The 23,708-nt window shown below is 30.1% G+C and overlaps 2 protein-coding genes and 1 pseudogene across 5 annotated transcripts; 2 read left to right on the plus strand and 1 right to left on the minus strand.

Annotated features, from left to right (window-relative positions):
- The first annotated feature begins 1,754 nt into the window (after positions 1-1,754).
- Positions 1,755-4,095, plus strand: LOC137818897 (dof zinc finger protein DOF2.5). 3 transcript variants are annotated; one of them, XM_068622543.2, is made up of 2 exons: positions 1,755-1,966; positions 2,661-4,095. In XM_068622543.2, exon 2 carries the CDS (start codon positions 2,714-2,716, stop codon positions 3,560-3,562), a length of 849 nt encoding a protein of 282 aa, XP_068478644.2. In that variant the 5' UTR covers positions 1,755-1,966; positions 2,661-2,713; the 3' UTR covers positions 3,563-4,095. The 3 variants fall into 3 exon arrangements, with proteins under 3 accessions (XP_068478644.2, XP_068478645.2, XP_068478646.2); XM_068622544.2 differs by having other exon boundaries at positions 1,786-1,966; positions 2,693-4,095; XM_068622545.2 differs by having other exon boundaries at positions 1,807-1,966; positions 2,649-4,095.
- Positions 4,096-10,897: 6,802 nt separating this feature from the next.
- Positions 10,898-17,137, minus strand: LOC137819505 (uncharacterized). Of its 2 annotated transcripts, none has more exons than XM_068623379.2 (3): positions 16,570-17,137; positions 14,782-14,930; positions 10,898-11,341 (listed from the first exon to the last, which is right to left on the minus strand). In XM_068623379.2, the coding sequence occupies exons 1-3, from the start codon at positions 16,753-16,755 to the stop codon at positions 11,203-11,205; spliced, it is 474 nt and encodes a 157-aa protein (XP_068479480.1). In that variant the 5' UTR covers positions 16,756-17,137; the 3' UTR covers positions 10,898-11,202. The 2 variants fall into 2 exon arrangements, with proteins under 2 accessions (XP_068479480.1, XP_068479481.1); XM_068623380.2 differs by having other exon boundaries at positions 16,582-17,085.
- Positions 17,138-22,890: 5,753 nt separating this feature from the next.
- LOC150024806 (small nucleolar RNA R71) lies at positions 22,891-22,996 on the plus strand (annotated as a pseudogene).
- The last annotated feature ends 712 nt before the right edge of the window (positions 22,997-23,708 follow it).

Here is a 23,708-nt window from a genome sequence, read left to right on the forward strand (position 1 = left end):
AATAAATTTAAAGAAAGAATAAGTATTAAAAAAATTGGTTAAATTAAATTTGATCCATCTTATATTGATAACAAGATTTATTGGATTTTAAGAAATAATGATAGATCATTAGCCATCCATAAAATTAAATAGATGAATGTACACATTATGAAAATACTTGTAAGAGGAAATAATATTAAAATTAAATATTTTTTTAATTAAAATAAGTATGTTTTGGTTTTTGTTTCTGTAATTTTTTTTTATTTTTTTTAGTTGCTCTAAAATTAAAAACTATTTTTTTTTATTCCCAATATTATGTCATTTGATAATTGTAGGTGTTGAAAGAAAAGTTAAGTGATGTTTTCAAAGAATACCCACTAATATTATGATAAGATATTAGTAAGTAGTGCTCTTCAAAAGAAATTTAAAATGTATAAAATATATATTATTTGTTTATCCTGAAATAGATATTATAAACCAAAACTAATGATTTTAAATTTTGGAAGAATAAAAAGTAAAGAAAAATATTTTTCGAAAGTGAAAACCAAAATTTATAATTTTATTTACTAAAGATCCTACATTATCTAAACCCTAAACCCTAAACCCTAAATCCTAAATCCTAAACCCTAAATCCTACATTAACTATAGATGAAAACATTTTATAATTTATAAACCGCTAACTTTATAATATAGTTTTATGAGATTAAGTTAAATTTAAAATTCACTATTTTAATATTGGATCAGAGTGACGTTAGAATAACGAGTATTTAATTTACATTTCTTAATATGATTTTAAGTTTTTTACCACATGAGAGAAACAGAAACAGAGGAATCAAAAACCAAAACCTCTTTATTTTATTTTTTTATTTTTTTTAAGGAAGTAAAAGCATATTCAACTCTATCAATATATTATATTATAGTCGTAATACCAATTTTTTTTTCTGGAAAAAAAAAATTATTGAGAATCTCATATAGATAATAACATTAAGCTGTAAAGAAAATTATTTAGCTATATCAAAAGCATGCAAGCACATTTTAATTAGCTGTTAGCATTGGTGATATCCCTGTTTACAATTAATGGATAGCATCAGCACATTTATGAATTTTTACTTTTGAAATTGTATATAAATGCCTCATTACTCATAGATTACATACGAAAAAAATTCATGTAAAATAAAGTGTAGATACATATTATATGCAAAAAAAATTCTATACATAACGTTATTACGGAATAATCTATATATATAATATTATAAATCTCATCACAAATTAATTTAAAGGAAAGCATGGTGAATTGAAGCAAACTGAAACCTATATATACTTAAGCATAAAAGAAATAAATTGAACATATTTTTCCGCTAAGAGATAATTGAATAAAAAATACTCAATATTAAGAATATAGTCCTTGATTCTGGCCCAAAATGAAAAGTACTTGATTAGAGAAAAAGAAAGTTTGACTATTTGAACAGCCAATAAGAGTCTATATTTTTTGAAAAGTTGAAACACACCACAGTACATTCTCATTATTCCGAAAAATAAGAAGATAAAAAGAAACCAATCTAGAATGGATAAATGTTTAAGACCATTTTTAGATTTATAAAATAGTTGGATTTTAGGTTAAAGGATAAAAGAAATAGAGAGAAGATAAATAATAATAATAATAATAATAAGTGATGTAAAAAAGAAATAAATAAAAAAAGGTATAAATGAAAGTGAAGTATAAGGTGATGATAATAAAGTGTATGTTCATAAGTATCCTAAGAAAAATAGGTGTGATTATAAAAAAAAGTGAGTCCCTTAAAGGCTAAAACATGGATCATTGGTGAAGAGATATTGATAATGTAGTCAAACCAGACACTTCTCTTCTCTCTTCTCGCTTTCTCCTTTTCCTTTGTTGCATTCATAAAGTAAGCCTACGCATAAAGCCACCCCACAAACCAACCAAAACATTCTTTCTTGCACTAAGGAGCAGTTCCAGACAAACAAGGTGAACTCTCTCTCTCTCTCTCTCAAATCACCCTTTGCTTTTCTCTTTCTTTTCTTTGAATTTCATGGCTGTAGCTACTCACTGCCCAAAGGTGGTGTGGATTTTTCTCATGTCTTTTCTATGAACCACAATTCTGAGTTATTTATTCTGGGTTTTGGGTTTGTTCAAAAGCTGACACAAAATATCAACTTCCACTAGATTTGAGAGTTGTTTGTATCTTTGATTTAACTCAATTTTTGTAGATGGATATATATACATATATATATATATATATATATCTAGGAGACGATTCTTGGTAACTGCAAGGTCCACATATATGGACATTCCATCTTCTATCTTTTTCTACCAAAGCAAGTTTTTGATCAAATCCTACATACAAAAGCACTGCTTTTCCTTTTCCTTCTCTTATCCTTTTTGCTCGTGTGCGATCATTTGTTAAAGCAAACAAAAAATAAAAAAGATACTATTTGTTATTAGTATTGATTATTGATTCCTTTACATTTTTTTAAACTTTATATCTGTCTTAGTAGGAAGCCTTGCCGCCTTATTTCTTTTAGATTTTGTTGTTAACTATCTTCAAACATCTTTTTGTAAACTTCAAATCATCGCCACCAGCTACACCTCTTGAAACTTTTTATGGTATTGATGTTGTAGAGTGTAGATTGTTGTCACATATGAACAGTTGTAACTGTAGGTGTCCATTCTCTCTCTTTTGGGGTTTCTCAGGACATTGGAGCTGTGAGAGTCATGGAGGGAATGACTCCCAATTCATGTTCAAGGCTAGTTTTAGAGAAGAAAGCAAGACCACAAGAGCAACTGAATTGTCCAAGGTGCAATTCAACTAACACAAAGTTCTGTTATTACAACAACTACAGCCTCACACAACCAAGATACTTCTGTAAGACTTGTAGAAGGTATTGGACAGAAGGAGGGTCTCTGAGAAACGTTCCGGTTGGAGGTGGTTCAAGAAAGAACAAGAAGGTCTCTTCAGGAGCAGGAGCCACAGCTTCATCATCATCATCACCAAAGGTTCCTGACCTAAATCCCCCAAACCTCTCAGTCTCAGTCTCGGCTCTCTCTTCTCAAAACCCTAAAATAATACATGGTGGCCAAGATCTCAACCTGGCTTTCCCAGCTATGGACAAGTATCATCATGGCATCTCCCCTTATGTTGAGATGCAAAACAGTGACACCACCACTCATCACCAAAACTCCACTTCTTGTTCTGCTCCTCCAACTACTCTTTCAGCTCTTGAGCTGCTAAGGTCCAGCATGGCATCTAGGGGTTTGAACCCTTATGCTCCTTCTTCCTTGATGCCAAACTCAGCAAATAACAATGCTCTCTACCCATCAGGGTTTCCCATGCAAGAGGTTAAACCAAGCCTTAGCTTTTCCTCGGTTGATGGGATGGGAAATAGATCATATGATCACCATGTCCAAGAGAGGGGTGGCAGAGTTTTGTTCCCTTTTGGAGATGTCAATAAGCAGCTTTCTGCTGCAGGATCAGCTGAAGTGGAACACAATAAAGAACAACAACAACAGCAAGGGAACTCAACTGGATATTGGACTGGAATGATTGGTGAAGGGACATGGTAAGAAAGAAAAACGGAAGGACAAAGTAAAAATCAAGAGAACATGCAATAAATAACATTATATATATATATATCTTTATTTTGATCTTCCCTATTTTTCTCTTTCCACAATATGGATATCGTTGGCCTGAAGTTGTTGTTCAGAACTAACAAATAGGACACACAAGGTTAATTATTACTTTGTTTTGTACACACCTTCTTTGTTCATCTGAGAGAACGTGAGGGTTTTACTTCTCATCTCGGTTGCTTTTAATTTTTATATATTATATATATAGACATAGCAGAAGAAAGAGGTGAATATTGGGCCTGTTTTTCTCCATGGCACATGCAATTCCTGTGTTCATTGAATTCTTCTATGGGAATGAAGCAGATCTTGTTCATTATGTACGTATGGGGTTTCAAATGTTTGGTTGAAAGGAGTTTTGGGGTGATGAAGGAAAGAGAGAGAGAGAGAAGTAGGTGTTCCAAGTTTGTAAGTGTAACCATAATTATAAATTTGGTTGAGTTGCTTTGTGCTCTTTCCAGCTACTCTTTCTATCTCTGTCTGTGCAAAAATTAGTGGGTTGTCAGCTTTGTTGTCTTCATTATCACATCTGAGATTCTTCCAACTATGAAAGCACTTTGGTGGAATTATTCGGAGGAATTATAGTAAAAGAAATCTGAAAAGGAAGGACAAGGGAGTGTTCTATGATCTCAGTGTTTTAGCTGATTCAGGAATTAATGTCACACCCACTTTTAATGCAAGCTAGGATGAATAAAACAAACAGTTAATTAATTAACTAATGAATGAATGAATGAATGAATTAGATATGTGTATGAGCATATAATAATATAATTAGAGAAATCTTGAAAATTGGATTACCTGCCCCAACTAAATATACTAACCTAATAACATTATAATTGTGATCCACTTGCAGTTTAATTGAATTGGAAGAGTTGCATTAATTTTATAATTCCATGAGTGTGGCCTATGTCATCCATCCACCTGCTGTTAATTATAGTATTTGCAAGGACTCAGAAATTTCTCAAAAGCACAACTTCGTTCGGTATTTTAGTGGGCTCCTCAAACATTCCCTTGGGGCAAGTGGAAACTCTTTCTTCCACTGGTTAGGTCAATGGATTGCCTTCACATGTGGACGATTCATTAACAACTATTTTTCATCATTTTATGTTCTTCTGTTGTGTTTTTCACCTTCACTCTTCATTATTCCCTTTCAATCTTCTCAGGGCATAAATTCATCTTTCAAATTCCAAATCTTCTCTTTCCACTGTTCATATCTTCAAACTCATCAATTAAAATAACAATTCGACCAACTGCACCTGTCTCCTTCTATGTTTCCCTGAATTCTCATATCCTTTTAATTATATAAAGCTGCTTTCCTTACCTAAATCATGTTTTTTCTTTGTTGACTAACTAAGCATATGTTTAATAATATCATCGGTTTAAAAATGTTCCATTCAAATTTAAGTATCACATCAGATATTGTTTAGAAAACCTAGTTTAATGTTGTTTGTTGGTGTAATTTTTCTCTGAATATGAGGAAAACCATATTCATTTTCTTTTTTTTAATGCTGTTTAAGGTTTTCTATCTGATAAAGAAATATCGTCTTTCTTATCAAAATAGTTATAAGGTTTAATAAAATTAAATGGTCTTAAATTTTAAAAATAATAAAGAAAAGGGAATGAAAGTTCTCTAGAAAAAGATAACATGATACTTAGAGCAATAAAGAACGGATGTTTGTATCCCTTTATTAAATAAAATAAGAAGGTGAATGTTGTTTTATTAAAAATATAAAGAAAATGAAAATATATTTTAAAAAGTATAAAAAATTGAATATCACTTAAGAAAATTTTAAAAACATATAGGGGTGCAGTTTTGTCCTCAAATTATTTAAAAGAAAAAAAGATAATTGAAGCTTCCTAAGCTTGATAGGTAAGGATCTAAATTTTTAAGTATGTTTATATTGGTTGTGTTGCGAAATAATTGAACAACTTATTTTGTAAGATATTTTACAAACATAACACAAATGCAAATTCAATGATAGAAATTAATTTAAAAGATTGATAGAAAGTAAATAATGGAAGTAGTAAGAAAGAATTAATTATACATTAGTAAGAAAGAATTAATTATACATTAGTAACATAATTTAATTGAAGTATTAATAAACTTCAATTTACATTCATGATAGAATTTCCTATGAACTAGATTATAAGAGATTTTATAAACATAGATGCAAATATAATAATATAAAAGAAGTGGCAAAAGATTGATAGAAAGTAAATAATGAAAGAAACAAGAAAGAATCAATACATATAAATAACATAATTCAGTTGAAGTATTAACGAACTTCAATTTCTATCAATCAATGAAAAAATTTACTATGAACTAAAGATTAAAATATTCAAAGTTTTTCTTAAAGTGAACTATTACTCAAATATTGTTACATGTTCCTATATATAATAACATAACTATTAGAACTAACTTTTATGAAATGCAACTAAACATGCGAAGAATACATGTGAATAGAGTTTCCCACTTTTGAACAAAAACATTACAAAATGACACCTTCAACAAACACACTAGTTTTAGTAGATACAAAAATACTAGATATTCTATTGAGACTATTTACTCATGGTAAAAAAAACATACGCTCTACTAGACACTCTGATGAAATGAAATGGTGTAGGAACATCGACAAAATTTTACTAAATAAAAAAAGTGTGTGTGATTTGTGATTTGTACATTTAAATTATATATTTATTATGTGAAATGAATTTAGAGATGGGATACCAAAACATAATTTTAGATAGTTGTTGTTGAGGTTTTGAGTAAGCTTACATAAACCATTATGGTAGAATTGAAATAATAAAGAATAAAGGGGTGAACTTCTAAAATCAAGGGGTGTCTGTTAAAATACAAATTTAAGAAAGAAAAAAATTATTTTCAAAGACAACCCTTCCTCATTTTCTCTTTTTTTCACTCCAAACAAAACTCTTATATAAAATTGTAGATTCAAGCTAGCAAGAATAAGGTTTTAGTGCCAATCTTGAACCAAAATCTCTTTAGTAAGATTTATCCTCTTCATGCCCTTCTTTCACTTCTTTTTAGAAATATGAGCTTTGATTGATGACTGACCTAAAAGTATTGCATTTAGTTTTTGGAATTTTGAGTTCTAGATTCTAATTGTTGGCTTTATCAATTTATTTCTCGACAATTTTTATCTGCATTTCCATAATTATTGAAATTTCAAAAATACCTTTTTAAATTTTTATTTCAAATTTTACAATTCAAAAGTCATTATAACTTAGGGATTCTAGAATTCGATCCCCTGTTCAAAAGATAAAAAAATCCGATCAATCATACACAAAAGCTAGGTAAGGAAAGTTTGTAAAAATAACTTATTTAAGACTTTGATTTTGAGAAATTATAGTGAAATATAATTTGTGGGGTTTTGTTACATTGTATATATAAAAAGTATTGAATTGAATTAACACTACAAAAAAATCATTGAAATAGAAACCAATTTTTAGAAACCAAAATAATGAGTTGCAATAGAAACTAAATTAGAAACCATTTTAGAAACTAAAAAACAATTTGGCTTCTAAATTAGTTTTTATTATTATTAGATAGTTTCTAAATTGGTATCTAATTAGCAACCAAAGTTTTAGAGACCAAATTTAGAAACTAAATAATTGGTAGTTAAAACCTTAGTGACTAATTAGATACCAATTTAGAAACTATTTAACAATAAAAGGAAACTAATTTAGAAACCAATTTTATTTTTAGTTACTAGAATGGTCTCTAATTTAGTTACTATTGCAACTAATTATTTTGGTCTCTAAAAATTGGTTTATATTTCATGATTTTCTTGTTATGTAATTTGATATGTGAGAAGTAAAATTTAGTATTTTATTTGATATGTATACATGATTAATTGTTTAAAAAGTATTACATAGCCCATTTGAAATGGTTTTGACATTCTATTTACACAATTTTTACTTGCAGAATTTCTGCATAATATTCCACTTAATATTCTCAAAAGCATTAAATATATTTGAGATTGTGCTTAAAAAGAGATTATATTTTTAGGATTTTGTTGAATGGGTTGAGAATAAAAAAAATATTATGACAATTTGATCAATAAATTAGATAAAAAAAATGCAATCTATTTCCTAAATTTCACTTTATGAATTTTATTTTCATTCAATATTTTTCTATAATCTAACTAAAGTTAGTAGTGGATTAATTCATGAAAGAAATTCAAATCTTTCTTTCAAATATATAAGAATTTTAGTTGTTGTAGAAGTTGATGGAGGTTCCTACATAGATACTAGTTAGGTACATACACGAAAGTATCCTAACTCCTTGTGAATTATCATATGAGTGGGTAGGTTCAAATCTTGAATGAGATATTAGTCTTTTAGTGAAAGTTCTCAATATGTATCTTTTAAAAATCATAAAGTTAATTAAAATTCTTTAAATTCCCATAACCCTGAGTAAAATATTAGAGTCAGCCAAAAACATACACAAAAGTGATAAAATCACCACTTAAGCGTGGACAGTGTATCGATCTAATGACAAACATTAAAATCCTAGAAGTTAGTTCACTTAGTGTTGACCTTGTAAGACACTCAAGTAGCGTGGGCCAAACTGATGCTAGATGACACAAAATATTTTAATATTTATGAAAAATGTAAGCTAGGCCGACGCTAATGGCAACAAAAAAAAAAATAGAAAAAGTTATGTGTGTGGACTAGATCAATGCAAAATCCCACGCAAATTAAAAAGAAAAACTATGTATTGACTAGGTTGATGTTAAAGCTCACATAATTAAAAACAAACATTTTAATTTGCAGGAAAAAAGTAAACCTATAAACCTGTATGATTTTCCAAATTCATCCAAATTTCAATTTCTAACTCATTTTTGAAATCAATCACAACATAAATTAATTAAGTAACACTCCTAAACCCTAAACCCTTAACACAAATAACTATCAAAAGTCCAATACAACTCACCAGTAAATGTTGGTTAAATAAGTATCTGCCAAAATAAAATTTAAGGGAAAAAATTATTGAATCAAAACAACTAAAATTAAGGAACCAGAGCAACCAAAATGAAGCTACTTACAAAACAAACCAACAACTATAGAGAAGAAGGCATTGCACGAAGAAATGACATTGCAACAACAAAAATAGAAAGGTGAAACTTAGGGATGTCAGAGAAAGAAAAGGGAGTAAGTTTGCATAAGTGAAAATATTGAAGGTAGATAGCTATTTTTTAAATTATTAGTGTCGACCTAGTCCATGCAGAGGCCAACGCACCTCACCTAATCCTTAGTGTCAGCCAGGCTGATGCATAACACAATAATAAAAAATTATTTTATTTTACTCAACATCGATCAAAGTCATGATAAAGTTAACTAATATGATAATTAAACAAACATATACAAAATAAAACCATAAATAGTTATGCACATTTCAAATATAAAATTTTATTAATCTCAATGCTACTCATTCCAAATAATTAAAAGAATAGTTTCTTTTACGTCCATGACATAGAGAACTTTATTTTTTATTTTTTGGGTTAGTTTCCTCTTAAAGTGGGTTTGACCTACAAAAGATTTCATCTCCTTCTAACTTCGGTTTGATCGACTATTTGCATCTCGTACTTGGTCAACACTTAATTGTGACAACTAATTGATATTTTTCTTGTAGTTAATTGTGACAACTAATTGGTATTTTTCTTGTAGTGATATAAACATAGAGAGGTAAGGATGTCACATGATCTCTTTTACAAATGCTAAGACTTTGTAGAGTCCACTCATATACAAAAGTGTGTTATATGAAATTAAAAGTGATTTTTCTTTTTAATGCACTCCCAAATAATTTATAATGAAAAAAAGCATCTTCTTATTAAAACCCTTTACAAATATACGTTTAAATTTTAATTGATCCTTAATTTTTATATTGTTTTAAAAATTACCAGCAACATTTTGATGAGTGAAATCTTTTATTTTCAAGATTTTATGTTTGGATAAGCAACTCATTCTTTATTTTAAAACTTTTATTTTGACAAAATAACCAAGTTTGAAAAATGTGAAATTCAAATAGATTAAAGGTTTATTTAGATGAACTTGTTCATAAATATTTTAGGGGGAAGAAAAAAGGAAATATGTTTATCAATATACTAATATATCAACTAATGAATAACTAATTTTAAAAAAATATTATATATTAGTTTCTTCAAAATTTGATTTTTTTTTTTTACTTACACATAAGTTAGTTTTAGCTTATGAAAAATTATTTAATTTTTTTTCTTAAATTTTCATCTTATATAAATACTTACAAAAAGTTTACTCAAATAGATATACGAACTTTATCTTTAATTTTAAGATAGGAACAACACATAAATTTAGAAATAATGGGATATTCTATTTCAACTCAAATTAAAGTGTTAGGAGTGAGAGACAAACTAGAGAGAGTGTCACACCACTTTAAAATGTACCTTAGATCAATTACATTTCTTATACACTGAATTTATTTCTACTTCGATTTTTATTAAAATAATATATCCATTCATTTCTTCACCATTTTTTTTCAATTTAGAGTACTAGAAGAAGCATGCAACAATATATTTGCTCAAAGTAAATACTGTATAAAACAAGAAAATATTCTCTACATCCATAAAAATTTATAAATGCGCGTAAAACTTTTAAAAAAGCTATCAAAAACTTATTTGTTAAAAATATATTATTTGTTAACAAATGTTGTATCCAAATTAATAAGTAGTTCATACACTATACAAGTAATTTATAAATACAAGCAATATAAAAAATATAAACGTAAAGGTTATTTTTATTAAATATATATTAAATTCCTACCATAATACAAAATAAACTTATTTTTATGTGTTGTCTATAAGTTGAACTTATGTATATTTATATTTATTTTTTCTGCCCTAGGTTTCAGATTCTGGTTGAATGTTCAGAACTAAGAGATATCTGCATACTGTAGATTATTACTTTTCACAACAGAAGTCAGATTAACTTGTTAATCTATAATAAAAATACTAATTATTATAAAAGGAAATTTAGAGTAAGTAAACAGAAGCATATAAAAGTACTCAGCTTGCGTAAAAACAAAAACATGCTTGAACTTTTCAACATAGTGTGACTTGGGTTTTCAAATTTCCACAACAATGTCTTTATTTTTTTTCGGCTTATATTCAGCATTTGACTTGTCAAATTTCAGGTGACGTCCAAGGTAAGTATTCAACTCATGGTCATGATGATAAAGTAAGACCTTTATTTCCAAAAGAAAAGGTTATGGCAATAAACTTGAATACCAACGCAAAGGATCATATTTTTGTATATTTGAGTTCGGAGGCATGAATAAAAGAAAGGTACATTTTGAAAGCACCATTATAATCCGATACATATACTTCTCTATTGTACAGAAATAACTCAACATATTTATTTGTTTACTAATACTTTAGAAGCAGCTTAAAAAGCAGTTGGCAACAAAACATTACTTGAGTATCCTTCCACTTCTGCCTTCTATACAAAGGTGTGACCTTTTTCCAGAACAAAAGGACAAGAGGCTCTTGAGCAGGAGACCAGGTTTTCAGGGACACAGCAACATTTCACTTATCAGCATTGATTCCAAATATCCTCACCTTGTGCATGTGGGGGAACTTTGCAACAACAAGCACAATCACCGCAACAGTGTTGAAGAAGAGCATTGGATTCTGATAGTCGGTTGTGTGGGAGGCTATCAAGTACCTGACAATGACAAACAATACAAAAACAAAACAGTAAATAACTAGTCATTTTTAAAATTCTAACAAGGTCATAAAAAAGAGACACATCAAACTGTACAAATTTACATCATAATATCAAGTATTGCGGTGCATCATCTTCAAGATATAAAAGATTAGTTGTCTAGTTGAGGTAATAATGCTTTTATTTTGTTAAAATTCATAAATGTGAATATTAATAATGCAAATGTTATTTAATTATGACAGGTTTTATTCTTATTCATATGTTTTTAAATAATCTTTAAAAGAATGTTTGTTTAGCTTTACCTAACCTCTCAAATTAGACAACCTTACAACAACTAACTACCTAAACAATTCCCCACCAAGTAGGGTCAGCCATGGATTAAAATAAAACCATTGTGTTATGTCAAGAACTAAATCCTCAGCAAGTCCAATCAAATCTACCTTAGGTCATATTCAACCCTGATAACCTCATAAGATGTTAGCACCACTTCCCCCACTAGGTGTTTTTCTCTCTCAAGGTCAAACCACCTTAGGTAAGATTCCACCATATTTTCATCAATATATGTTAAACTTTACTTTCTCTATAACAAATATTATGCTCTACTCCTCCACTATAGCATCCTTCCTCACCTTTGCAGTAATGCACTGCGACTTTTATACCTCTGCAGTAGATTTTTTCTTAAAGTTCAGGAAAGTTTCCACAAGAATCTGAATCACATCAAAGCTACAGACATGCAATTCTCATGCTGAAGCCAAAATCATTTCCACAAACATTAACTCCAGCTATTGAAATTCTCAGTTGTTGAAAACCAAGATTGGTGTACCATTTTAGTACATGTTTGGATATGAAAAATTCTAGGAAGTTTTTTTACCTCAAATGCTCTCCACGTGCTACCAATCACCACCAAATGATTTCTTCATAATAAACTGAACCAAATGCGCACTTGATCTGGATTGGTATTCTGTTATGGTAATCATGGATTTTGGTGGTGGAATGAAAAAGTCTATGTGCAATGTTTTTGGCATGCAAAAATGCTTCATTTTCAAAAATATCTTCAGGGAAAATAAATCTGTCATTGGACAACCACCTTACAGCACTGAATCTTTGAGAGGGTTTTGTTTTGAAGTTTACTTTATTTCTCTTCTGCACTTTAGGCGGATTTCTTATCTTCGAGTAGTTTTTTGTTTTTCAACAAGATTTGGTTTCTCTAAGTAAAGGGGTTCTTTAGCTAGAAAATGTACAGTTCTAACAGAGTGGAAAACCAATGATTGATACTGTGATAAAATATAAATCAACAAAAGTAATAAATCATGCCAAAACTCAGTTCATTGATTTTACACTAAACATATAGTGCCAATAAATGAACCATTCGTTTCAGCAGAGTCACAATGTTTTTAGATCAAACAATATTTCTTCTATCAAAAGAATTTTCAGGGAAAACACTGCCATGTAAACCCCTCAAAATTTCACCCAAAAATCAAGGTAGATAATAGATCAAGTCAAACCCCAAACACCATGAAGAATATAAACCTCCAGATCACAACCTAACTTTTATTTGTTTTATATAATTCTTTTAGCAAACATTAGTACTCATTTGAAAATGCTCTTGGGCTTCTTAAATTATATTTGACCCAATATTTCTCTCCTACACTTCCAATAAAGCTTGGACGCCCATAACAGCCGATTTGTAGGTCATAGTATTAATAATAGGCTAGGCACACACAGAGAAGATCATAAACTAACTTCAAATTACTTTGAAAGTTCCTCACCAGAAGCTCATGTAAATAGCGTTGCTATCAGTGATCACTTTCACACTGCGTATGACTTACGATCTATCTATTGAAACAACATTTGGTATTCAGCTATCTAATTGATTTTACAAGCTAATAAAATTCTCACTCTTCCTGAAATAAATCTTGATTTCAGACACAATCCAATAACATTAATAATGTTAATTGATTGATATGGAACTGTGCAGAAACTTTCATGAGTGGTCATTTTACTTTACTTTTTCTTATATTATTTTTTTTTCTCAAAAAAATAAACATTTTTGTTTTCTTTTTTCTAGTAATTGTTAATGGAATTATGATAATACAATTTTTATGTAGTGTACATTATGCAGATATAACCCATCAAGTTCATTGATTGATATGGAACTGTGCAGAAACTTTCATGAGTGGTCATTTTACTTTCCTTTTTCTTTTCTTATATTTCTTTTTTTTTTTCTCAAAAAAAAAATTAGTTTTCTTTTTTTTGTAATTACTAATGGAATTATGATAATATAATTGTTATGTAGTGTACAGTGTGCAGATATAACCCTTCAAGTACTGTGAACTTCTAAGCAAACAATCATAATTCCAGATGCATGCAACTTATTATGTTACATCACAGCTGAGTGACATCTTCTCATACACAGAAGAGAATCAGTACACAAAATGAGTGAAAAGGGAGTCTAATTTGATCAGTAGTCTATACATACCACCTAAGAAAACATGTTTTGAAAAAGAAAAAAAAAAAATATTGGCTTGTAGTAGTCAATCCCAAAAAACAGTGTGCAGAGTGGATGACCCTGAACATGCTAGAACAGGATAGTGTGATGGCTATCATTCTAACCAATTAGAACAAAAAAAAATTAATGGGTAAGTAAGATTAGAAGAGATAACAACACAGGATGATAAACCTGTTTTAGAGAGATTTAAAAAACAAAACACAGACAAAACTGAACTAAGGCAGAAGGTCATGGTTTGCCAGAGCCAGTGACAGGTTTCCCAGAAAATGGCTGCAGGGATCTGGGATGACTGAAAACTATGGGACAGAGACTACAGAGGTTATGGAAGGCCAAAAGCTGTCTCAGCTAACCAGAAATACTGGAAAATGTGGTTGGATAGTGGTGGGAGTTTGTTGGTAAGGAGAATGGTGGGTGCTACTTCATAACATGCAAATCACAGAGAAAGTAGTGTTTCAGTTCTGATCAAAAGATGCAGCGAAAACCATAATTGACCCCAGTACACCCTAACCGCTGATGTCTCAAAAATAGGTTTTGTTTTCTAGCTGCACAGTCCAATAATAACACATTCCGACAGTGATTTTCTGCAATTTTGGCATCTACCACAGGTTAATGGACACTACTTAAAAATGTGATTCTATTCAATGTCTGTAGCATGTGCAATTGTGACACTATTTGGTATTATTAGCAATTATGAATTGGATAAGTTTTTATTCATGGTTTCCGCACAAGCATAAAACTTATTTGCAAGTTCTAGCACAACAAGTTAATGCATAATGACACATACATTTGCCCACATCAGTGTGTAGACAATATTTTAATGAATACTGTTTAAATTTACATAGCATGAGCGCACACACACAAACACATTCACAGTTCCTATAACATCACCATAAGCAGATACCAATTATGGCTTGCATATTAGAAAACTTACAAGACCAAAGGGACAACCGTTAGAAACTTCCTGTTACGGGTAAGCTGCTTTCCATTGTCTACCTGCTCCCACCATGTCAATCTATTGTAGATACCTTGGTCCTCTGCAAATGGAGTTCCTTTCTTCCAGTGAAAAAAGTGATATGTTACCTGATGGACACAGCATAATCAACTAAGCCATTTAGAGATATTAAATTATTTTCAATATTAATTTAGCAATAATTTATAAACAATATTAATTTATAGACCAAAAAAATCATTCAATTTTGATTGCAAAAAGAGAAGAAAAAAGAAAATGACCTGCTCCATCACGTCAAGTAATAAATGATAAAAAATGAGTTTTCCAAGTATTATGTTTAATGTGTTTGATTAGAAGACATAATCTCCACTCCATAAAACAAAAGGACAAAACAAACGTGATAGACTGTTCATTCCAAACCAATATGTAAGAAAAATATTTGATGATGATAAATATTAGGTTCTATGAGAAAGCACTATCAAATAAGTTAATAGTATACTTTAAAAGAACGACTACACCTTAAAAGATACCGTGAAACTCGAAATGGCTTATTTCTAAATCAAACAGAGGAGAAGCAGGAGCAAAAAACGAATACTGAAAGATGCTACTGTGCAAATACAGTAAAATAAAAGCACATCTAGTTCAAGATTCACAACAATTAAGAGGAAGCACATCTAGTTCTATGTCAAGAGGAAATAAAGAACCGAACAACTCCAAGCTCTGCGGCATTTCCACTTCCCATAACTCCATTCAACTTTTTTGACAATTTCTAAAACAGTTGGCAGTCAACTTTCTAAAAAATAAAAATGTATCTCCAAACATCATCCAGAATGCAGAAGGGCAAGGTTCACAAATAAGACGCAAAATGAACTTTTATGGCCAGCAATTTGGAGCAACGCCAGACCATCGTCATAATTATCAGCAGACAGAGATTAAGAGAAGCACAGAAAACCTCGGACATTTTCAAGCAAATTGTATAACTGCATAAATGCCTTTCTCAACTAAGAGAGGCAGATAATGACTTAGGAAGAGGTGGGGCTGTGTATATATCTGATATAGTAAATATTTATCAAAGTTTAGAACATGGTGGGCCCATGGAGATAGGAGTGAAAAGACAATCAGTGATATCTAACTGTATTAAAAAAATGAAGTAGAGTAGTAAGAAGAGCAAAATCCAATGACCAATGCCAAAAGATTATTGGGATAATCTTAAATTTTTGTATATTGGCTAACACGTAGAATTTTCATAATCTTATATGTGTCTATGGAACATTCTTTGAGTACTCAAACTTCCACCCAATAACTAACTTCCTAGCCAAGCGAGAATAAGAACAAATTGCAGAGCAACTAACTTCAGCCATGAGAGAATAAGAGAAAGAGCATACGAATTGATGGTAACATAAACTAGGAATTAGGGCCACCCCCATCCTTAACAAGAGAAAACTGGTGTAACATAAACTAGGAATTGGTACATGCATATTGTCCGTGATCTTGCCAGAACCTCTGATTTGCATGTGCATGATAATGATAATTCCCTTCCCCATATTAAAACCATATATTATGTCAAATGGATTATAATCAACTAATTAATAACCACGAATGAACAACAAGTTAAAATCCCTCTAAGATACGCATACCCTAAAAAGCCTTAAACTGCAAAGTCATGAGATAAATCAGGCAACAAATCAAGGACCCAGAACTGGACTTCATTTTCTCAAAATAAAAGGCAGAAATTAAATTAATTGATAGAAGGTAGATAGAGGAAGATACAGCAAAATGTACGAGATTAACGATGGTCCATGCGATGCCAGGGGAGCAACCGAAGACGGAGAGAACGAGGATCCAAGAAAAGAAAAGGATGAGGATGTAGGTGGTCCAGACGCCAGGGTAAGTGAACCACTCCGTGTTCCTGTTCAGATCCGCCGGTGGCACCGCCTTCACGTACAGATTTGCCATCAAACCGAAGATAGATTGATAGATACCCTTCTGACGCAAAACCCCAATTACACGATCCCAGATGCAAAAGTCTCCACCTTTCAAATGCTTGGATGATTCGATGGGGCTTTGATTGATGGGGCCTCAAAATTTCAAAACCCAGAAACACACCCTCTTCTCTTTCTTTCTTTCTTTCTCTCTTTTTCTCCTTCTCCTTCTCCTTCTCTCTCCCTCTCTCTCTCTCTCTCTGATTAAAATATCAAGGATGGTGGATGGCGTGTGGAGGAATTGAAATTCAATGCTAAAATTGATTTTTACTCGTAAATAATAGGAGTGGTAATTAATAAGGGCAAGAAATATCTTTAGAATAAACCTTACTTCTATACATTTTTTAGGGCAGCGCAACGACGTCGTTTATTGATTTCACACATTTTCTACAAGCCTGGCTACAGTTATTTTTTGCTAACTTTGTTACGGGTATAACAAGTTATTATTCTAAATAACTTTTCATAAAACTAATTGTTTTTAAATTAATTTTCATGATTATAGATAAATGAAAATTAGTTTCTGATCCATGTATGAATTGAGAAGTGCTAAAAATACAATTTATTGAGACAATAAGTTTCATGACATGCATAACACAAACAACTATATACCAATTATAGAAAGAAAAAAACAATAATTAGCAATCCCAACAAATAGCATTTCATAAACCATGCTGAAGAAAACAAACCATTAATTAAAGAAACTTAGTTTAATATATGTAATAAAAAAGTTTGATAATTTATGATTCCTTGTATAGCAAGACCACTTTAGCTAAGTAAACTATATATGGCAAAGTCCCCACTCTTGTCTTATGACATCATAATTAGTGAAACAATCCAATACCAGCACGTGTCTCCCTAATAAACAATGATAATGTCACACCAGAGATATAGGTAGTTATCTACTATCTATTTTATTTTTTAAAAATACTCATGAATAAAAAAAAACTGAAAACAATAATAACTTATGTTATAAAAAAGTTTTAACATAATTGAAGATATTATAAATAAATAATCGATTATATAATATAATCTATACTTATATATTTAAAGAAGATTTTTCTCATGCTCTTAATTTTTTTTATATTAATATTTAATGTTATTAATATATTATGTTCATGGTATATTTTTTAATTTTTTTAAAACATATTAAAACTGTTATCATAAGTAGTTCTAAATATAAAATAGTTTTTTTTTAATTTAATTTTTTTAAATATATCTCAATTTCTTCAATTTTTACTCACACAGTTGCTGTTTTATAATTTGAATTTTTGAATTTTTTGAATTTTATTACTATTTTTTCTCAATTGGCTCTTTCTCACTTTATTTCTTTTCATTTTTACTCTTTCTCACTTTATCTCTCTTCTTCTCTTAAAACCCAATATCATGACTATGATGTTCTCTCTATGTTTCTCATGCTCTCCGTATCTCTCATACATACTAATATACATAAATCCATATTTCATTTAAATAAATATAAATATAAATATACATAATAAAAATAAAATATGCAGATACACGAAAATTATGTGTTCCCACTAATATAATAATAATAAATATGTACCGGTATGGGCGAGACCGACTCCTCATCTCCCTGACCGAGACCCACCTGGCTGCCCGAGGCCTCATCTACCTGGCCGAGATTAGGGAACCTTGACCGAGACCTAAGAGACTTGGCCGGGAGGACGAGGCCGACGGTCTACCTGATCAAGACCAGGGAAACCTGCCCGAGATCTCAAGGACTTGGCCGACTGAGGCCAGAAATTTTGGCCGACGGCCGACCCATATTACCGTTAATGCTCAAACCAAGGTCAGTAAAGTTAATCCGTCATTAAGAATTAGGTAATACAATCCTAAGCGGTATCCACTTCGATAAACAAGCCCAACAAGGTAGGCCCATTAGAATAATATAAATAGCGCGCATCCCAAGGAGTAAGGTACGTCATTTATTACTACTCACATACCAGAACACTATCACCCGCTTTACTGACTTGAGCATCGGAGTGCCTTCACAGGTACCCCACCATCCGGTGTTCACCCGAGACCGAGTGCTGAGACAGAAGCGCGAAGATGAAAGGAACTCCAGTTCATCACCCAGCAACCTGCCCGACCGAAGGAAGGAGACGAAGACTTCAATAGTTCTCTAGATCTCATCCCCTAGTAGAAACAAAATATAAATTAATAATATAATATAGTATATAAAAATAGTTTTTATATATTTTTAGATTTTGTTGACAGTATTAGATTTTGCTTATTATATGTTGTTTTTTTTTATAATTATTGTAATTTCAGTCTTCATATTATATTATATTATATTATATTATATTATATTATATTATTCTATGCTTAATATTTATGAAGTCTTACACTAATCTTTATTTTATTTTATTAAATTTTACAAAATTTATATCAGTTAAATCTTTTATAATTATGTATTTTCTAATTTTATTTAATTTTGTTATAATATATTTTTAACAATTGTTACATGTATTTTATTTTAACTGAGTTAAGGAATAATAATAGAAATAGTAGTTTAATTACACACAAGTTTTATGCATAAACAATTAATCATATTCTATTTTAAACTATTTTTAATCATAATTATAAAAATATTATCTTATAATTTTATCAATTAAAAAATTATAAATCATACTTATCACATTGATTCATAACTTTTTATAAAAAAATCTTCATTTATTTATATTATTTTTTCTTTAATTAATACAATTTCACTTTGGACTCTTTTATTCTTGAATTTATCATTTTACTCTTTTTAAATTTATTCTTCAATCCAAACAAGGTATTACGAAGTGAACTTTAAGCCTAAGTCAACCCCATAAAACCGGTTCATAGGGTTGAGATTTGCACCCACTTATATATTATGGCACGATAAGCCCAACACAAATACTCGCTAGGATAGGCTCGAAATGGCTTTGATACCATATTACGAAGTGGACTTTAAGTCTAACTCAACCCCATAAAACCGGCTCATAGGGTTGAGGTTTGCACCCACTTATATATTATGAAATGTTCTTATCTCTAGTCGATGTGGGATCTCCAATACAAGGTATTATCCCAAAAATTAGATTAATATCAAATTTATTCTAATCTAATTAATTATAAAATATAATAAAAAATTAATTATCTTTATGTTTCATAGCAAATTGTGAATATACTTTCAATTCTAAGTTATTTTGGGAGGGTCAAAATTGTTGAATAACTCATTTAGTCCAACATTTGAATTAATTCCCAATTTAATTTAATTAATTATAAAATATATTGAAAAAAAGAATTTTCTTTTTATTTCTTGTGAATATATCTTTCAATTTGCTTTAAAATAGTTAAAAGACAACACCACGACATCGAAGGTGTATGAACGTGATAACCAACTACACCGCGACACTGACGCTTGCTAAGGTCATCATAAAAGTATAAGGAAAAAAACAAAGTAGCCAAATTTTTCTGAATTATATAAAACGTGTAGAAAAAACGCAGACACTTTTTATCTCTTTATATATATTATTTATATATACTAGGGATGCATGTCTGCATTTTTTTTATTTTTTTTATTAATATTTCTAAAGTTATAATATTCCTATAACAATAAACGATTCAATATTTTATATTTAATAATAAATTTTAATTTAATGAAACGAATAAATGAAAAAAAAAAGAATGATCAATTTGATAAAAAAAATAAAAAACGAATTTGTCAAGAAAAGAATGTGAGCCTCGCTTGTCAAGGAATGACTACTTTAAAGGTTTGGTTGCGAAAGGTAAGACAAACAACTGTTTACCATTACAAATACAAGTTACGAAGACCCAATTCCGTAATAGTCGTTTCTCCGTAATGCAACGAACATCTTCTCTGCCTCGTGCGAAAAAGATCGTGTCATAAATCATGGACTCAAAATTCTATTGGCGAATTTGGAGAAGCTTCAATGTGAGGAGAAGAATATGTTATATGTGAAGAAGGATGTAATTGGAGTGAAGAAGAGTAAGTTGTTTTGCTCCTCGTTCACATCTCCATCCTTATCGTCCACACGAGGCATTCGAAGATGGTCATCTACCAAATGTTGCTGACGAAGGTCACAGTCACATATTGAGTCATCGATGAAGAAACTGTTGATGTCCTTCATTCATATTTTTTTGCAAAGAAAGAATAAGAAACCAAATGATAAGAAGAAATAATAACTATGATTTTTAAGAGAGATGAAGATATGGACAAAAAACTGATCGTCGTACAAAAGGTTTAATAAACTGATCTATATGTTCAAAATTTAAAATTGGTATCTAGTTTTTACAAAATGATAGAATATTAATTTAAAAAAAGAAAAAATAATTTCCAATTAATTATAAGAATAATTAGTTATTTATTAAATACTTAAAAAATAATAAATTGTCTAAGATAAAACAATAAAATAAATATTAATATAAGAGTAAAATTCATAAAGACAAAAAAAAATAGTTAAAAAGAAGAATCCTTTATATATATATATATATATTATATTTAATATCTTAAAATTTTTTTCTACCGGAAATGAGTTTCACTCCTCCGAGATAGGAAAAAAAAACAATATTTATAAAATGTTGAGTTTATACCTCAAAGTTTAAGTTGGTGATGACGTCTCAGAAAAAAATTACATACAAAATATTCTTCAATATTTAATAAATAAGAGTTAAAAGAATTATAAAATATATGTGTATATAAAAAATATATAAGATAAATAGATGAGTATTTATTGTGGAATTCATCTGTATTTATAGGTTATTGAACTTCTAAAAGATATTTTAAAAAATTTGATTATTTGTTATTTAATCAATTATAATTATATATATATATATATTATATTCACATATATTATGAAGTGGACTTTAAGTCTAACTCAATCCCATAAAACCGGCTCGATAAGGTGAGGTCTGCACCCATTTATATATTATGAAATGTCCTTATCTCTAGTCGATGTGGGATCTCCAATACACCCCCCTCACGTCGAGAGTGATAGATAGAAGCTCGTGCGTGGGACTATATATTTTGGGTGGTCCGATAGCGGCCCGATAGCGGGTGGCCTGATAAGCCCAACAAATACTCGCTAGGATAGGTTTTAAATGACTCTGATACCATATTACGAAGTGGACTTTAAGCCTAACTCAACCTCATAAAACCGGCTCAATAAGGTGAGGTCTGCACCCATTTATATATTATGAAATGTCCTTATCTCTAGTCGATGTGGGATTTCCAACAACAGATCTAGTTTTTTTGGGATTTTATATTATCATCATACATTTTCTTTCTATATATTATAAAAGGATAAGTATAAAAATTCCTCCAAACTCATAATCCATAAAAGATAGGTGGACCGATTTGATGAATGAAGGCAGAAGTTTTATTGTTATGCTTTAACATATGGTTTTGATGTTATACTTTCACAACTATTTTTGTGATTGGTGTTTCGCGACTTTTAATCCATAAAAGATAGGTGGACCGATTTGATGAATGAAGGCAGAAGTTTTATTGTTATGCTTTAACATATGGTTTTGATGTTATACTTTCACAACTATTTTTGTGATTGGTGTTTCGCGACTTTTCATATAGTTGAGTTTTTTCAATGAATGACTAGAACTTGTAGTGATGTATTATAAATGTAACATGATTATTGAATGTAACATGGTTATTTAATTATAAGTTATTGATCTTCCATATAAAAACGTTTTTTTCAAATGAATTATTCTGATAAGCACAATGTCCGTTGGAATGATCACCTCTGCACAATTCACACCTTATTTCTTGACTCTGATTTTGAGGAACCTGCACAACTTGTATTTGTTGAGGCAGTCTAGTCATTTGTGCATTTAATGCTTCCAACTGTTGTGTCAAAATTTTATTTTGAGCCTCAAGTGTGTTGAAAATATTATGATCCATCATCCCCTTCTTTGACCATTTTTGCTATAATTTTGGGCTTGATAATTTGTGGATATCATTACCTCAATAATCTCTGTTGCTTTTTCTACGTCAATAGTCATTATTGTACCACCAACTGCAGCATTTAGAAGCATATTGGTATCAAATCTAAGACCATTATGAAAAATGCTCAATTGAGCAATGTCTTCAAACCCATGATTTGGGCATTTTCTAAGCATCATTTTGAATCTCTCACATGTCTCACAAAAAGATTCATCTACTCCTTGTCTGAATATAGAGATTTCAGACTTTGCTTTCATGTAGCGAGAGATGGAAAAAATCTTTGCAGAAATTTTTCCTCTACATCATTCCAGCTAGTAAAGCTCTAATTTGGATATGAGTTGAGTCATTCCTGCCAATGAAAAAGAAAATAAACGCATATAGACAATTTCAAGATCATCTTAATGGAAGCCCATTGTTTCCACCAATTCATAAAATGTAGACAAATGTGCATATGGATCCTCACGACCAACTGTTGTAAACTGATGGATACTGATAAGAGTGAGAAAAGTGGGTTTTATTTTCAAGGCCTTGGCAGTAGCAGGTATTGCAATACTAGAAAAATGCATTGACCCTCGATACATGACATAATCTTGAAGTGTCCTCTTAGGAGGTGATGCTTGTTCTTCTGTCATGTTACTTTCCTCCCAAGAAATATTAATGGAAAAGAACAAATGGTTGATAATCACTTACTAGTGTCTCCTTGCCTCTCTGTTTCTTTTAACTACCCTTTAAATCTATGTTTCAAATAACAATTGGTCTTTGAAAATTTGACCTCTCAATATCATATAAGACAACTAATTCAAGGGTTAGCACAAGAATTCACTAGCATTAACAGAATATTTATATTTATATTTTTTTCTTTTTAAAATTAAAAACAATTAAAAGAGACAAAAAATAAAGGAAATAAATTCAAAAATAAGAAAAAAAAGACTAAATCTTAAAATAAATAGAAACAAATAAATTCA

The sequence above is a fragment of the Phaseolus vulgaris genome, chromosome 10, assembly GCF_051622355.1.
Source record: "Phaseolus vulgaris cultivar YP4 chromosome 10, ASM5162235v1, whole genome shotgun sequence".
Taxonomy (NCBI): Eukaryota; Viridiplantae; Streptophyta; class Magnoliopsida; order Fabales; family Fabaceae; genus Phaseolus; species Phaseolus vulgaris.